The sequence below is a fragment of the Balaenoptera ricei genome, chromosome 1, assembly GCF_028023285.1.
Source record: "Balaenoptera ricei isolate mBalRic1 chromosome 1, mBalRic1.hap2, whole genome shotgun sequence".
NCBI lineage: Eukaryota > Metazoa > Chordata > Mammalia > Artiodactyla > Balaenopteridae > Balaenoptera > Balaenoptera ricei.
In genome coordinates, this window is record NC_082639.1 from 94,909,757 (window position 1) to 94,925,110 (window position 15,354).

Sequence of the window (15,354 nt, forward strand, 5' to 3'; positions counted from 1 at the left end):
TTCCTCCTCAATACATCCCCTTGGAAGCTAAGAGGTATTGCAAATTTAGTAAGTCCCAACAGATTCGTGATTCCTACACCTCTCCTTCTCCATCTCAGTCACCATCTTCACCATTTACAGTTACTCATGCTAAAAACCTAGCATTGTTAGGAATTCCCACTGGGCGGTACAGTGGTTAGGACTCTTGCACTTCCACTGCTGTGGGCCCGGGGTTCAATCTCTGGTCAGGGAACTAAGATCCTACAAGCCAAGCCGCGTGGCGTGGCCAAATAAAAACAGAACAGAAAACCTAGCATTCTTGATTGCTCTTTTCCACACATCCTTTACCTAATTCCTCATCAAATCCACTTGGCTCTACTTTCAAAATTTATTCAGAATCTGACCACTCCTTACCACCTCTACCAATACCACCAATTTCCGTCAACTTAATTATTGTGATATCCTTCTAACATTTTCCTCAATTTCCACCCCTGCCTGACAAGAGTCAGAATGATCTGTTAAAAACTTACATTAGATCCCATCACTTCTTCTACTCAAAACGCTCTAGCTTTTAGCCAGGTGCTCCTATATGCCCCCTGTGTGACCTGGGGGCTCACCAGGTCTCTGATCTCACTGCTCCCCTGCACTCATTCTGCTTCAGCGTCCTGGGCTGTTGCTGTTCCCTGAAGCACACTGAACACTGTCCCACGTGAGGGCCTTTCTCCCAGGGACTGTCCACTCTGGGATATTCACATGGCTTGCTCCCTCCATTCGCAAAGCTGTCTGCTTAAATACGATCTGACCACAGAGGCCTTCCATTACCACACTATATAAGGTAACACCAGCCTCCCCCATCACTCACTACCCCCTTCCTCTGCCTTATTTTTCTTCAGAGAATTTATCACCACCTGGCATACTCATTTGCTTAAATTATAAACCCTCCCATGAGAGTGTCATGAGAACCAGAGCTCTGTTGTGTTCACTGCTATACCCCCAGTCCCCAGGATAGTGCCATTCACACACTAAGAAATCAATAAATCATCGTGGGATGAGTAAATCCGCTTTGAGATCTTTAAACCCAAAGTTCAGCTGAAAATCAGAATATGCAGACACGGTAGAAACACTGAGCCTAATGTATTAGCAGGGCAGTATTGGAGCATCAAGAATGATACCTGATGACTTACTTTTTCTATTGACTCCAATGTTTCTGTATATTTTTCTTCTGTCTGCTTGATTTCTGCTAGGCAGCAACTTCGTATGTCATTTTCTGGACATTTCTACAATTAGAATTTTCAAATTAACATTATTTAATCAAAGTCATGTATTAATCTTTCCAGTAGAAGATAGAAATAAAAATTATTGATCTTTTTAAGTGTTCCATTCTAATAAAATACATTAACTAAAAGATATATTTAACTGCATTTGTGAAGGATCTTTGCTTTTTAAAAGAATTTGAACAATGTAAATGAAAAAGTTTTAGATAATTAAAAATATACTTTTGAGTATACTCTCTTTAAACTGAAACATCTATTTTATTATAAATGTTACTGCATCTGGAAACATCATGAATGGTCTTATACAGTTTTCTTAATGTACAGCATACTTTACAAGTGCTGTAGAAATAACTGCAAAAATCATAAAAGGATATTTGGTAAGTAAAAAATCATAAAATATTTTTTCAAGAGTTAACATCTTGGTGTTTGGCTCTCTTACTGTTTAAGACTCGAGGCAGCAGAACATAATAGGAAGATCAAAGTTTTGGGGATCAGATAGAATTTGGTTCAAGAACCAGTTTTGCTGTTATTAGTTTGTTATCGTGAAGAAGTTATCTAATCTCTCTGTGTCTCGGTTTTCTCATCTATAAAACAGAATTACAGTACCCAGCCCAAGGAGCTGTAAATGAGATAACCTGTGTAGCGTGCTTAACACCCTGAGGGATGCACAAGAGGGGCCCTGTGCGTTCAATCATCATCACTGCTCACCCTGGGCCACATGAACAGCCCAGCGCCATCAGCTCAGTGAAGACGGTCCTTGGGAAAGACAATGAAGAATTTGCTGGTGCCCAAAGCAGTTGATAATTAAGGGGGGTATGGACGATACTCCATCACCTAAAACGCTCTTAAACTGCTGCCACAGGCGTCCTGTCAGCTCGTGCAGTGGGTTAAAGCACACATTCATGACGTTCACCGAACACAGGCCAGCCAACTTGTTTCCATCCCACAGAAGCTACTGTCCCCTTTGTGGGCACCGGACAACCCGCCAGCCCTTTATTAAATGCAAGAGGTCCAAGAGAGCTGAGCAAATTCATCAAAGCACTGAAGAAACCTAAAGTACTACCTAGCTGATGAAGAAAGTCTTTTGTGTAAAGAAAGACTATGTTAATAAAAGCTTAAGCAACTGACCTTATTTTTCATTTCAAATTATATATGAGAAAATCATTCAAAGTAATTCTGAACGTTTTAGATATTTTAATGCAGATAAAGCTTTGTGGGCTCCTGTTGACTATGGCAATATCTGAAACTAAGTTTATAAAATAGTAAAAAATGCTAGGAGACCTATACTGAAACAAACAACAACAACAAAAATACCTCATATCAACCCCTAACAAATAGGAAGAAATATTCTTTAACATATACTTTATGCCACATCAAACTTAAAGTAGATTTACCTGCTTTGTAAGAGATTTCCTTTCATAACAATATAATTTCATGATCCCCTGAAATTATGTTCTATTGCCACTCTGCAATTATTTAGCTGTGTGGCATGCCGTTTACTTGTTAGACTTGATTTTCTTACTAGTAAACTGAGAGAATTAGACCAGAGATTCCCTGCGGTTGTTCTGAACTGTAAAATGTCATGTTTACATGTCTCCAAATGCAGCAACACGTCATGGTTATACAGTTACAAGCAAGTAAACATAAAAAAGAAAACAAACCAAAAAAAGATCCCAGCATAAGTTACATAAATAATTATTGTATTAATTATAATTATGCTATTATTTTATAATTATAATTAATATACTTATAACATAAATATTATTTCATTTTATTAATTATAATTATTGTATTAATTAGTCTTTCAAATAATCACTTTCCTAATAAAAATACTCAGAATAACAAGTCATGGTTATAGAGTTATAAGCAAGATAAAAAAGAAAAACAAACAACGATCCCAGCAGAAGTTACAGAAATAATTATAACTATTGTATTAATTATAATTATGCTATTATTTTATAATTATAATTAATATAATTAAAACAAATATCATTTTATTTTATTAATTATTATATTAATTAGTCCTTCCAATAATCACTTTCCTAATAAGATACTCAGAGTAACTTAAAAAACAGGCAAGTCAAAGTCCTACAGGCTGATGTGCCTCCTCTGCCTTCATCAAGTCCTCGTACACTTCGCCACCTTCGTCTTCCCCATAAACACAGTCGTACAGACCCTCTTCATCTTCCACACGGGTTTCACTGAAGCAAAAGGTATAACAGAAACGTCATTTTCTAGCATGCAGTAAATACAGTAGTTAGAAATAGCTCACTGGATTTTAGCAGAAAATCCAGAGAGCAAATCAAATACAGTGGAAAGAGTCAAAGGTTTACATTACAGTTCTGCCCCTCCTAATGAGAACAATGACAAACGACAACCACAGAATCTGACAACGATGGCAGTGCCCTAACCTTCACTGGGCATCTACTATGCCTCTCTGTGTGGATTATCTCACCTGGTTTGCCCAGGTCCAGCATTAATTGTGTTATCAGGTAGGTACTGTTGTCTGGCCAATTAGAGTGATAAAGACTTTGAGAGAACAAAATGTTCTTTGACTTGCCCAGGATAACACAGCTAGTCAGACAGCAGAGCCAGGATTTAAAACCCAGTCTGTCTCACACACTGAGTGTTTTAACTGCTCTATCATACTACCTCCCATTTTTCATATGTCAAGGCCTCAGTTTTATTACCTGTATTAAAGGGTATAATATGGAGAAGACAGGGGAGTTGGGGAGGATCTAATATGTTATAAATAATCTTTATAAAGCAAAAATTTCTGCTGATTATAATTGTCAATATCTAATGCAATGGTTTTCAAACCATGTTCCTTCAAGGCCACTCAGAGGGTACCCACAGGTTTGATTCAGTCAGATTCTGCTTTTATCTGTTCTACTTGTATTTTGCTTAAAGAAATGGTCCCAAGGCCACAAGACATTTTTAAAAGCCATTGAAATTCTTCTGCTGGTCTCCTGGCAGTGGAAAATAATCCCTATTTTTTTTTTAACATCTTTATTGGAGTATAATTGCTTTACAATGGTGTGTTAGCTTCCGCTTTATAACAAAGTGAATAGGTTTACAATTTCAAATGAAGGGTTTGGGAAAGATAATCAATCAGTCACTGTGGAAGCGTTCATGGAGACTTTAAAAATAGGGCCCTATTCAGTCAACACAGAAACAGCTGTTTCCACCTATCACCCATTCTGTTACTACTCCTTAAGTTTTTCCTTTCAGTTCAAGAGTTCTAGAATTAGCTTCTATTAACTAACAATGCCAAAGAACTGAGATTAATAAATTTAGGTATGTTAGAAAGAAGCACGAATATCTCTCTGAAAAGAAATTCAACTCCTTCAGTACTGCCAGCCCTTAGCATTTCTCTTGGGCCTGTGCAGATAGAACATTATAAATTGATACGTACAAAAATAAGAACACTAACTATAAATGTCACTCTGCAACTCGGAGCATTTTTCAAAGTAGGTGCAATCACAAGGTTGTCTATGTTTGTCATGAAGAGTTATCTGGAGGCATTTGACAGAAATGAACTGTCAGACACCCAGAAGAAAGAAAGGTGCCTTAAGGGAGAACGATCTGGTGGTGAGAGAAGTTTCAGAGAACCTGCTGTGAGAAAAATTCATTCCAGGATTACCTGTCCACCGTCCACCCACCTACCTGATTCTTAAACTAAGAACCTACTGATTCAGACTCGCCAGTGTTAAGAATGCATAGATCCAGAAGATCCAAGGGCTCTCCCATGGTCTAGTGTGGAAAACAGCACATAAACACATAATTCTATGAGTGCAGAGGAAAGAGTAAGAATAACTCTGACTAAGGAAGGCAGGGAAAGCTTCATGGAAGATATTACATCTGACCTGGATCTTGAGTGTATTTATTTATTCAATAGGTATTTGCTGAATAAATACTATGTTCCAGCAGATATAGCTGCAGACAAGGCAGACACAGTTTCCACCCTCCAGGGTGACACAATGAATGAGAAGAGGGGATGAGCATTCAAAGTACCCCAACCTGTGCGATGGCAGAGAGGTGTACAGAAGCTGGCGCTGTGAGGGGTGGAGTGCCATCCAGTGGGACCAGGTGAGTGAGGGGAGCCCCAGAGGGAAGAGGTGAACCAATCTGAGAAGGGCCCTGCACTCTGGGAGCTCAACCTTACCTGGGCATCTGAGGACCACAGAGGGTTATAGAGGGGTAGTGTGGAGGGTCAAGAAGCCAAGAAATGAAATGCTGTGGGTGAGAGGTACTGAGTACCATAACCAGGGTAAAGGCAGATAAGGAGAGAAACAGAGACTCAGGAGACCGTGTCAGCTACCACCAACCAGCCTTGGGGACCAATCCAGATTAGGGAGAGGGGGAAGGACTGAAGGATGCTTTCAGCTCTCTACTCTGAAAAACTGGGGAGATGGTGAGTCTTATTGGCAGTTCCAGAATTTCCATACTGAAGGGGCTTAGGCAGGCAGTCTCGCCTGAGAACAGTGGGGCCGTTAAACTGGTTCGAGCACTTTCTATAACTCATCAAAGGGTAGGAAGGTCTGATGAGTTCATGAAGGAACTGAGATTAAAGAAATGATAAAGGAGTAGGTTCTGTATCAAACGGGATCCTGTTCAGAAGGAAAACAGGCTGTGAAATCCTTTTCCTCCCTCAGACCCTCCAACCCCCACCCCCAAATCAACAAAAAAAAGCCAAAAAACAAACAAAAAAATCACATCATCTTTCTTAAGTCTTGCTATTGACTATTTTGCATGAGGGCAGAGGTACATATGTATAAATTCACACAGATTCTTCTCTAAGAACTGTAGGAGTGACACACACGCACCCACACACATTGCGACTGGGCTAGAACAGTTTGGGTTTTGTTATTCAATCCCATACCAAAGCTGTTTTTCTTGCTAACAATTCGGGCAATAATCTCTGATTTGCACAAAATGAAGAAGGGAGAGGGAGGAAGAAGCTGTGATTCTTCAAATGGTCAATAAATCAACAGCAATCTATATTAGCTTTCCTGTGTCTGGGCAACCTAGGTATGGTCCCGTCTGACACCCTGGTCATAAAGGTTGAAGGACCAAGGACACTATCGTTTAGCCATCTCACACGCTCTCCATTCCATCCTGTGTCTGTTTCTCTCCACGTGAGGACAGAATGACTCCCCCTGCCTGGGGAGCAGACCAGTGTTTGTTCTGGGGCCCTCCCTTTAAGCGATTCATCCCTAGAGGTTAAAGGGAAGTCTATGAGCCCATAGAGATCGTAACAAAGCCAAGACTGAAAATCAAACCCTCATAGCAAACTCAAAAGCAGGCATTTGCAGGAAACACACGACATTTGGACCTCCGACCACCTGGTGAAGAGGTGAAGCAGACTGCACCTCCCAGAGCATGTGAGCTGGCACCTCAGAGCAGCCAGTTCGGGGGCCCAAGTTTTCTCCAAACTTGCATCCTCACAGGATTTATCTTGGCATCAACAGAACAAGACGAGGGAAGACTATAAAAATGAGTAGGTGTAAGTGACAACTGGTGGGGAGTTAAGAAAGAATGTCATCATAGCACTGGAAATAATAATATTCTTTCTAAGACGACAAGGAATTCGATTATCTTATAAGTAATCTTATAGTCACTTTATGAAGATTGTAGCCAATTCAATGAGACAATCAGCAATTACCTTGCTGAAGATTAGTGAGTGCTTGGAGATTTTAAGAAGAGATAAGAAACCATTCTTGATACACATGTAAAATACAAGACTTCGAGGCCCATCCAAAGGCAGCCTAGCTGGGAAGGGCTGACCTCATGAAGCAGGTCTTCTGATGAGGAGACAGACAAAAAATGAAGCAAGCCGAGACTGCCTCAGGTAGAGGCGAGTACCATAAAAACACAGAGCAAGGTAAGGGTGGCAGCAATTTTAGATAGGAAAGGCCTCGCTGGGAGAGCCATCTGAGCAAAGACTTGGATGGCGAGGGGTCAGCCACATGGGCAGAAGGGACAGCAAGTGTAAAAGTCCTAGAGCAAGAACAAGGTCCATGTGCTGGGGTATTAGGATGGATCAGTGGATGAATTTCCACAGGATCTGAATCTCTCCTGGAGCAGAATCTATGTCTTCTTATAATTCTTTGCAAACCTACCTGATCTTTGGCATCAGTTCCTTGAGGGGTGAGGATCAAGTTTTACCTTTATTTGTAATCTGCACAAGTCACTCAATCAGCGGAAGATAACCAGCTGCAAAGGCCTTTAGCCTCTCCCGACTATTAAATAATACAGCCCAAAAGGATTCTCTCTTCAGAATCAACACCATCTAATGAAACATCCCTGAATAACTCCCACCCACACTGATCTCGTTCGTCCTTGAACTTACACAGCAAGCACTATCTGTCCTACAAGTCCGGTGGTAGATTCTATTAATACTTCTCTCCTTAATTGTCTGATTCCAGGTTTACCTACTACCTTTACTATGCCTTTGAGAAACTTCCAAATGTTACTTCATTGCTGTCTGTTTCTTTACTCTCCATAGAGACTTGCACAATGCAAGACACACAACAGGAATTAAAAGCCAGTTGAAGTACATTTTCTCATGAAGCTTTCCGTCAGGAGTTTGAGGTTAATTCTCACATGTCTTAATCACTAAGCCACGGCTCCCCTTCAGAGAGCTATTTTAACACCCATGGTTAAAATCCACAAAGGATGCAAAAATTGGCAGTGGTGTACTTTTGTTGAAAGCGCTCAACATACTCTATTAAATCAGGCAGGCCTTTGTAGATGTCGTCATCATTAACGCTTTCTTCTGTCGGGAAGGGCCTAGGAGGGAGGGAAGAAAAAAGAGTGAATAGGCAACAACTAGGCTGGACGTTTACCTCTCACGAAACGCATACGTTCAGCTGCTGCCAAAGAGGTCAGATCAGTCACCATGTTGAACACGATATCTGGGGCTTTTCCCAAAGTGCCTGCCTGTGGCTGTGTCGGGGTCCCCCTGGGAGGCGTGGCACCTGCTACCTCAAATCACCTGCAGCAAAACGGCTGGTCACCACAGTCATGTGAGCAGTTGTGGACGTAATGAGGTGCTCATCTGACCTCCCACCAGCCACACACCTGCAGGCTCATGTCAGCGCCCACTGCAGCTCCCCAGCTCAGAGTGGGCCCTTGCCTTCAGCACCATTCAGATTCTTTGCACTTACAGAATCTGATCTGACAAATAACTTGGCAATTTGGTAACAACCATTCTAGCATGACTCAATTCACTAGTATAGATGAGAATTAGAAGACAAAAATGCCATGCCCTTTATATATGATCATTGACTCTGATATACTTTTCTACTCAGACCGTAAGTTGTGTGAGTTGTATTTTTTAATTTTCATCTATTGGACAAATAAGTCAAACAGGCCTCAAAAAGAGTATGATGTTTTCTTTGTCCCCTGCTCAAAGAAAATCACTTTAGTTTCTACCCTATTCCTAGCCATTGCCTTCCCGTGTTTGCTTCGTACTATGAACTTTATTCATAACACCAACATAATGCCCTAAATTTACGTCTAACAAAATCACAATGATTATACTATAGTGCCGAAAGTTTTACCCTTTTTTACATGAAGTCAGCATGTCATATGTTCCATAAAACCAAGAGGATCCATCAAAATAACAAATAAGCACTAGATAATTACTAAATAATTATATTTAGTATAGTGAAAACATTTTTACATTCGTTTATGTATTAACTTGGTACTTAAGACATCTGAGGAACATATTTTTCAAATAAATTAAAATGTGTGAGAAATGCCAGTTTCAAAATCCTTTTTAAAATAAATTTTGACACATTTTATTATACTCTTATATACAAGTCTATTGTAGTAAAAAATTGAAATTATAAGTAAGAATAACAAGGAAAAAACTCTTCTATATATAGTTTCAGAATCAACAATATATAAATACATAAGAATAGAATCATGCTATTTCAATATTTGCTGTTTGCATACAACAAAATATATGTTGGCATGGAAACATAATCACGTATTGAAGAGAAAATGACAAGGTATGGAACATTTATCCAGCCTACAGACTACTGTAGAAAGCTGCCAAACTCATGGCCCATTTCTGAGGAAGGGTCTGTGGGTGTCTTCCCCAAGGTCACTGTGCTTTGTACCCAGGGACTGGGCTGTCATGCTTGGATCCTCTCTGTTTGAATCTGAATGTGAACAGAAAAATGGAAGCAACAGAAGAAGAGACCCAGGGTCACAGAGCCCCAAAACGGCTGGAGATTGAATTATGGAGCCCTGAGGAAATCAGGTAAAAAATGAGATCCATTCCATTTCCATGTGGCCTGGCTGTGTGGCTACTGAAACTGTTTTTCTGTATTTCTAACATTCCTAATAATACAACTTTCTGACTGACCTAACTTGAATATGCAGTATTTTAAACAGAAAAGGCCCGACACAACATAACACATCTACCTTTCCATACTTACTGACTGCATAATGCTTCACTGCATGGAGACGGTATAATTTAACCAATTTACAGTGGACCCTTGAACAACAAGGTTTGAACTGCACATGTCCACTTATAAATGGATTTTTTTCAATAGTAAATACTACAATACTACACGATCCACAGTTGGTTGGAACCATGGGTGCAGAGGAACTGAGGATGCAAAGGGCCGAATATAAGTTATACTCAAATTTTCAACTGTGTGGATGGTTGGTGCCCCTAATCCCCACGTTTTTCAAGGATCAACAGTACTTCCAAGTTTTTCACTTAGTTCCAAACTTTCAATACACCTCCTCAAACATATATTATTTTATACTTGTCTGATTATTTCTTAAACACCTAGAAGTTGTGACTTATTGTTATGGCCTACAGGATATAAATGTACTGCAATATCTTTTAAAATATCTATTTAATTAAGCATTTGTGTTTGTCTTAATGAATCACCTGTATAGGAATGTTAGAGGAAGTTAAAAGAAAGAACTGTATCAGTGACAGTCACCAGTGAGTTGAGAACGATGTTTAGCCAATGTGTCTTATTCAACGCTACGAATAAGTTCTTACTTGCTCGATAAATTTCAAATGTCTATTGAGCACTTATATACCCGGCCACTCTGCATGAATGAGATGCGGTCCCTGTATGCAAAGTGCTTTACACATAGTAGCCATTCAATAAACAATCACTTCATTGAACTGAACAGGACACACGAACCACAGAGAAGCTAGCTTACCTGATTCCTGTGGCCAGCGCTACAGGTGTGCGAGAGAGTCGCGATAATGTTTCTATAACCTGAGAAAAGAGGAAAGGGCTCACTGGACGTGTATTTCAGAAAAAAATATTTTTTTTCAAAAACAGTAGTTTTACAATCTAATATTAACAATAGCAGTGGAAACATACGTTTGCACATGTCACCAAAGTGCAGAAAGGGAAGAGTTGTAACTGAGAAGTATAAACACCTACTTATAATTTTGTCCCTTTCCTTAATTTTCTGACTCTACTTATAATTTTGTCCCTTTCCTTAATTTTCTGACTCTAAGCAGATTACTAACCATGTGGTTTGCAGTTTCTTGATCAGTAAAAACAAGGAGTTAGGGTAATTCTAAAGTTCTCATGTCTCCTCTACTACATGATCTGAAAGACCCTGTAATGCTGCTCTGTCCAAAGCAGTAGACACTAACCACACAGAGGCCATTTAAATTTAAATTAATTAAAATTTTAAAAACAAAAAAATCGGGTTCCTTAGTTGGACTAGCCACGTTGCATGTGCTCAGTAGCCCATGTGCCTAGTGGCTACTGCATTGGACGACACAGACATCAAACACTTCCATTGTCACAAAAAGTTCTATTGGACAGCACTGCTGTATAGCAAAGTGGTTCAGAGGGTGGGCTCTCCAGCCAGACCACGTCATGTGAGTTCTGATCCCGACTTCACCATTTATTAGCCGTATATCTGTGGGCAAACTACTTAACTTCTCTGGGTCTCAGCTTTCTCTTCTGGATACTGCCTATAATAATTAAGTAAGGTTATTAACAATCATTATCTTATTATAAGAATTAAAAAGATAATACATGTAAAGCATTTATATGGTAGCTATTCTTTACAATTGCCAACTTCAAGAAAATTACCTTATTCTAATTCTGAATATTTTCAGAAAAGGAATTTCCTAAATTACCCTTAATTATCTGTATCTGTTTCAAAAATTCTTCATAAAGATCTTCAGTACCTAACCCTCGATGCGCCCTGCTAGAGCTTTAGCATTAGTACATAGCAATTGTACCCTTCCTTCCCACGTTTACACCTAACAGCATCTCTTTCAAAGACTTAGTGAGGAAGCTAATGAGCTAAAATGTGTTTTTCTCATGAAACCTGTTTCTATGATAATAGATATAATTTGTCTTAAGTATCTAAACAAAACGTAAATACGTTCTACTACAAGGCCTATTCACAATGAGAAAACAGAAAGAGAAAAGGTAAAAATCTATCTCTAGGTTGAGGTAGTCTTTGAATTCCCCAGTTCAAAGATGGAAATGTAAAGTTTCCAGTACTAGGAGTCTCATAAGGGTATTAGCCACACATATACTTATTTATCACCTACTTCAGGAGGCAGTATATTGTTGTGGTTACAAACTCTGAACTGAGAACACCTGGATGAGCTAGGCCCACCTTCACCAGCCTCTATAAAATGGGAATAATAACAACTACCTACCTGCCTCACAGAGTTACTGAAAAATTAAATGACACAATGCCCATCAAATGCTTAACTCAACAAATGTGAACTGTTATTAATATATAAAATAAAATTATTATTATATACAAATGAAATTTAATCTAATCGAAAGCCTTTATGCAATTTCTTTCTGGTTTAACCTTGCTGAAGAGCAAAAAACAACCACCTAGGTAACACTTGATATCGATTAATTTCCATAAGAAAGATAAAGCATCTTCAGTGAGTCTGTAAATTCAGAAGATCATGAGCGAACAAATAATAAATTTATCAAAATAAACTGATTCAAGATAAAAATAATCATCTGCTAAATTTCCAAAAATATGCATTATTGAGTGAAAAGTCTAGCTATTGGAGGATTCCAGGATAATCTGTGGAGTAATATTTAGACTGCTGAATTAACTACATTGTTGAATTTCAGCATAAGCCTTATCCTGATGTAGCACTGTTCTAAAGTTATGAGGTGAACTCGGCTTCTAATTCGTTTTTTCACAGCAGTGTCACCACTCAATAACAAGAGAAATAGCAACCGCATTAGTACTGCTATGTGTTTTACTACTACTATTATTTAACACAAATGTTAAAACACCAGAACTAGTCACAACCTGTCCCAGCCACACAAGACTATATGTAGTTTGATTTGTTTAATACAATTGTCCACCAGAGGGAGCGAGACAATAGTCTATCATTTCACTCCTGCATTGAATGTAAGTACAAACATTTCTGAAAATTAACAAGCTGAAACCAACTGTTATTTACTTAAAAGGATTATATAGTCTATTCAATGATAGAAAAATAACATAAAGATAAAAGTTCAGTGGATGGGACTGAAGGATAATATGTAGCATGTCTTAAAGTGAATCTCTCAGGGGACTATCACTCAGTTTTGTATCTATCTTATTGTACATCAAGTCCATCCATTAACTCTTAAGTTTAGCCAAAGCAAATAAGGACTGTTTGGTCAATGTAGTGTTTTTAGAACAGTGTGTATTCTATATAAAGGTGGAGTGTATCCGGATTTGGAATAGACAAGTACACAAATTAATGCCAGATTCTCAAGTCCTCTGTGTGGAGAATGACCTGTCGTTAGAAACATCCGTTCAAGTATATTTACAAAAGAAAATAGCCTCAAGGGCGGTAAGAAGGTTATTTGCCTTGAAATGTCTTAATTTCTAAATTGTTGCCTCAAATAACATGACATATGGACATTAACTCCCAGAAAGGGGGGTAACAAGTTAGAATGTTTGCAAGTTAATAGGCTGAAAACCAACTACTAAATCCACATCATGGATTTACTTTCTCTACCTACATCCATCCCTTGTTTGATAAGAAGAGTGGCATTTGCAAAGAAATGAAAAAATTCCAGATAACAGGAATAAGAGTTACCGCGCGAGGAAGGTGGGAGAGGTGAGCAGGGCTTCCGTGTGTCTGCTTTAGAAGGGTGGGCTAGAGCCCAGAATCTATGAAGGGTCATTGACAAGTTTAAGGAAGATAGCAGAGTCAAAACTGCATTTTTAGAAGATCACTCAGCAAAGTGAGGGACAGACCGGGGTAGGAGGACGTGGGATACAGACAGGGACCGGGAGACCCACTGGGTGGGGGGCGGTTCTCAATCATCCAGGTGAGAAATGAGAGGTCTACAGGAGAGCTAGAGAAGAGGTGGAAATATGCGAAGTATTTAGGAACAGCGGCTGACACACCGTGGAGGCTGAGGAAAGAGGAAGAACCTGGGACCACCTGGGCCGGTGGAGGCTGAGGAAAGAGGAAGAACCCGGGACCACCTGGGCCGGCCGTTACAGCGCAGAGGGGCCAGCTCCACCGCCGCCCACCCGGAGTGCTCCGGGATGCTCTCAGGCAGGAAGCCCTCGTCCTCTGTTCCCTCCAAACGCCTGACTACATTCATCCTCGACGCGGCCAGGCTGGTCCCCACCCAGAGCCTTCTCTGACCATCTCCCTCCTCTGGTCTGGGTTCTTTCTGTCCCCACAGGACCCTGGACATAACTCTGCCCTAGCACCTATCCCCTTATTCAAAATTTATCTGCTGTTTAAAATATTTCAAAAGGACTTGTGTTTATCTTGTCAATTGAAATAATACAGAAATACATAAAAGTTGCCCGCCCCCGCACACACACCCCTCTCTCGCCTTCTGCCTAAAGGAGACCAGAGCTAAGAATCTGGTGTGACTCTTGCAGAATTGTTTTTTTCTTTTTCTTTATGATTATTGTTTTAGGTAATGTGTTTCTATTAAACAGATTTCTCTACCAACGTGCTTTTGTCATTTAACAACATATCACATATAGTGGTGTCAACACATGCAGATCTTTATTCATTTTAATGAATTCATTCATTCATTTATTCATTTGAATGTTGTATCACATTCCAGTGTCTGTATATAACATAATGATTTAACGCTTCCCCTGCCAGTGAACTTTTTCAACATTTTGCTACAACAATGCTGCAATTACCATCCTTGCCAAATACCTTTTCAATTGCGTGCAGGTATTTCTATAGGAAGGATTCCAAGATGGGCTGACTAGGTATAACCATCGCTCTTCAATAAATATGTACAAATTCGCATTACCCCTGAAGAGTGTATAAGAATACAACAAGGCATTCTAATGACCTGTTTGTCTGTCTTTCCCATCCAACAATGGAAAATACCTTAAGGGCAGGGAAACTGCTTCTTCACTGTTCTATTCCCATCACTGCACTCACAGCCAGCCTCCAAACAACCACTTAACACAAAAATATTTGTTGCTCAAACAAATGAATGACTACTACTTACCTTGCAAAATTGTTGTGAGGATTAGGGATGTGTAAAGATATGTAAAGAGCTTAGCCTGCCACAAGTGAGGAATGAATGAGTAATTGAAGAAGCCCATTATGAAAACTAAATATTAAGTATGAGAAAGAGTTGCTTATCTCCTCAAACCTAGAGACAACGTACACAGTGGCACGCCCTTCCCCATCAAAATTTTCCCCCTAATGATAATTTTTATTTAGTTTGGGCTCTTTATTTTTTCCATCCCCATTAGTCAGTTTCAAAGCCATGAAATAAAAACAGTTTGCCAAAACTGAATGGCAACACTGTACACTAATAAAGCTACCCATTTTAACTCTTCTCTTCATGAGACCTTCTGGCTAATTCTCACCCTCTGATTATCTGGCACATTAGTGCTGTTGATATTGTAGTTTGTGAGAAAAGCAAGTCAACCGTGCAGAGGCAGTTTGTCATAGCTCCTTCCAAGGTCTTGAGTTAAGGAAGCCATGGACATAGAGAAGAACTCAAGGAGCCATGGGGATCAGCACACAGGTCTGCCAAGAAGTACTAATTAATTATGGCTTTACCTCCTTGAGCTCTCTACTCTGAAGTTTTATCTCTTAACTCTCTCCCTGACCCAATGGGAA

At 39.6% G+C, this 15,354-nt stretch overlaps 1 protein-coding gene across 1 annotated transcript in view; it reads right to left on the minus strand.

Moving 5' to 3' along the window:
* VAV3 (vav guanine nucleotide exchange factor 3) overlaps positions 1–15,354 on the minus strand; it is a 393,400-nt gene that overhangs the window by 205,601 nt on the left and 172,445 nt on the right. The window contains exons 3-6 of the mRNA XM_059927079.1: positions 10,452–10,510; positions 7,980–8,045; positions 3,346–3,454; positions 1,164–1,256 (exon numbers count right to left, since the gene is read on the minus strand). Coding sequence (XP_059783062.1) covers positions 1,164–1,256; positions 3,346–3,454; positions 7,980–8,045; positions 10,452–10,510 — 327 coding nt within the window. The remainder of the gene's footprint in view (positions 1–1,163; positions 1,257–3,345; positions 3,455–7,979; positions 8,046–10,451; positions 10,511–15,354) is intronic.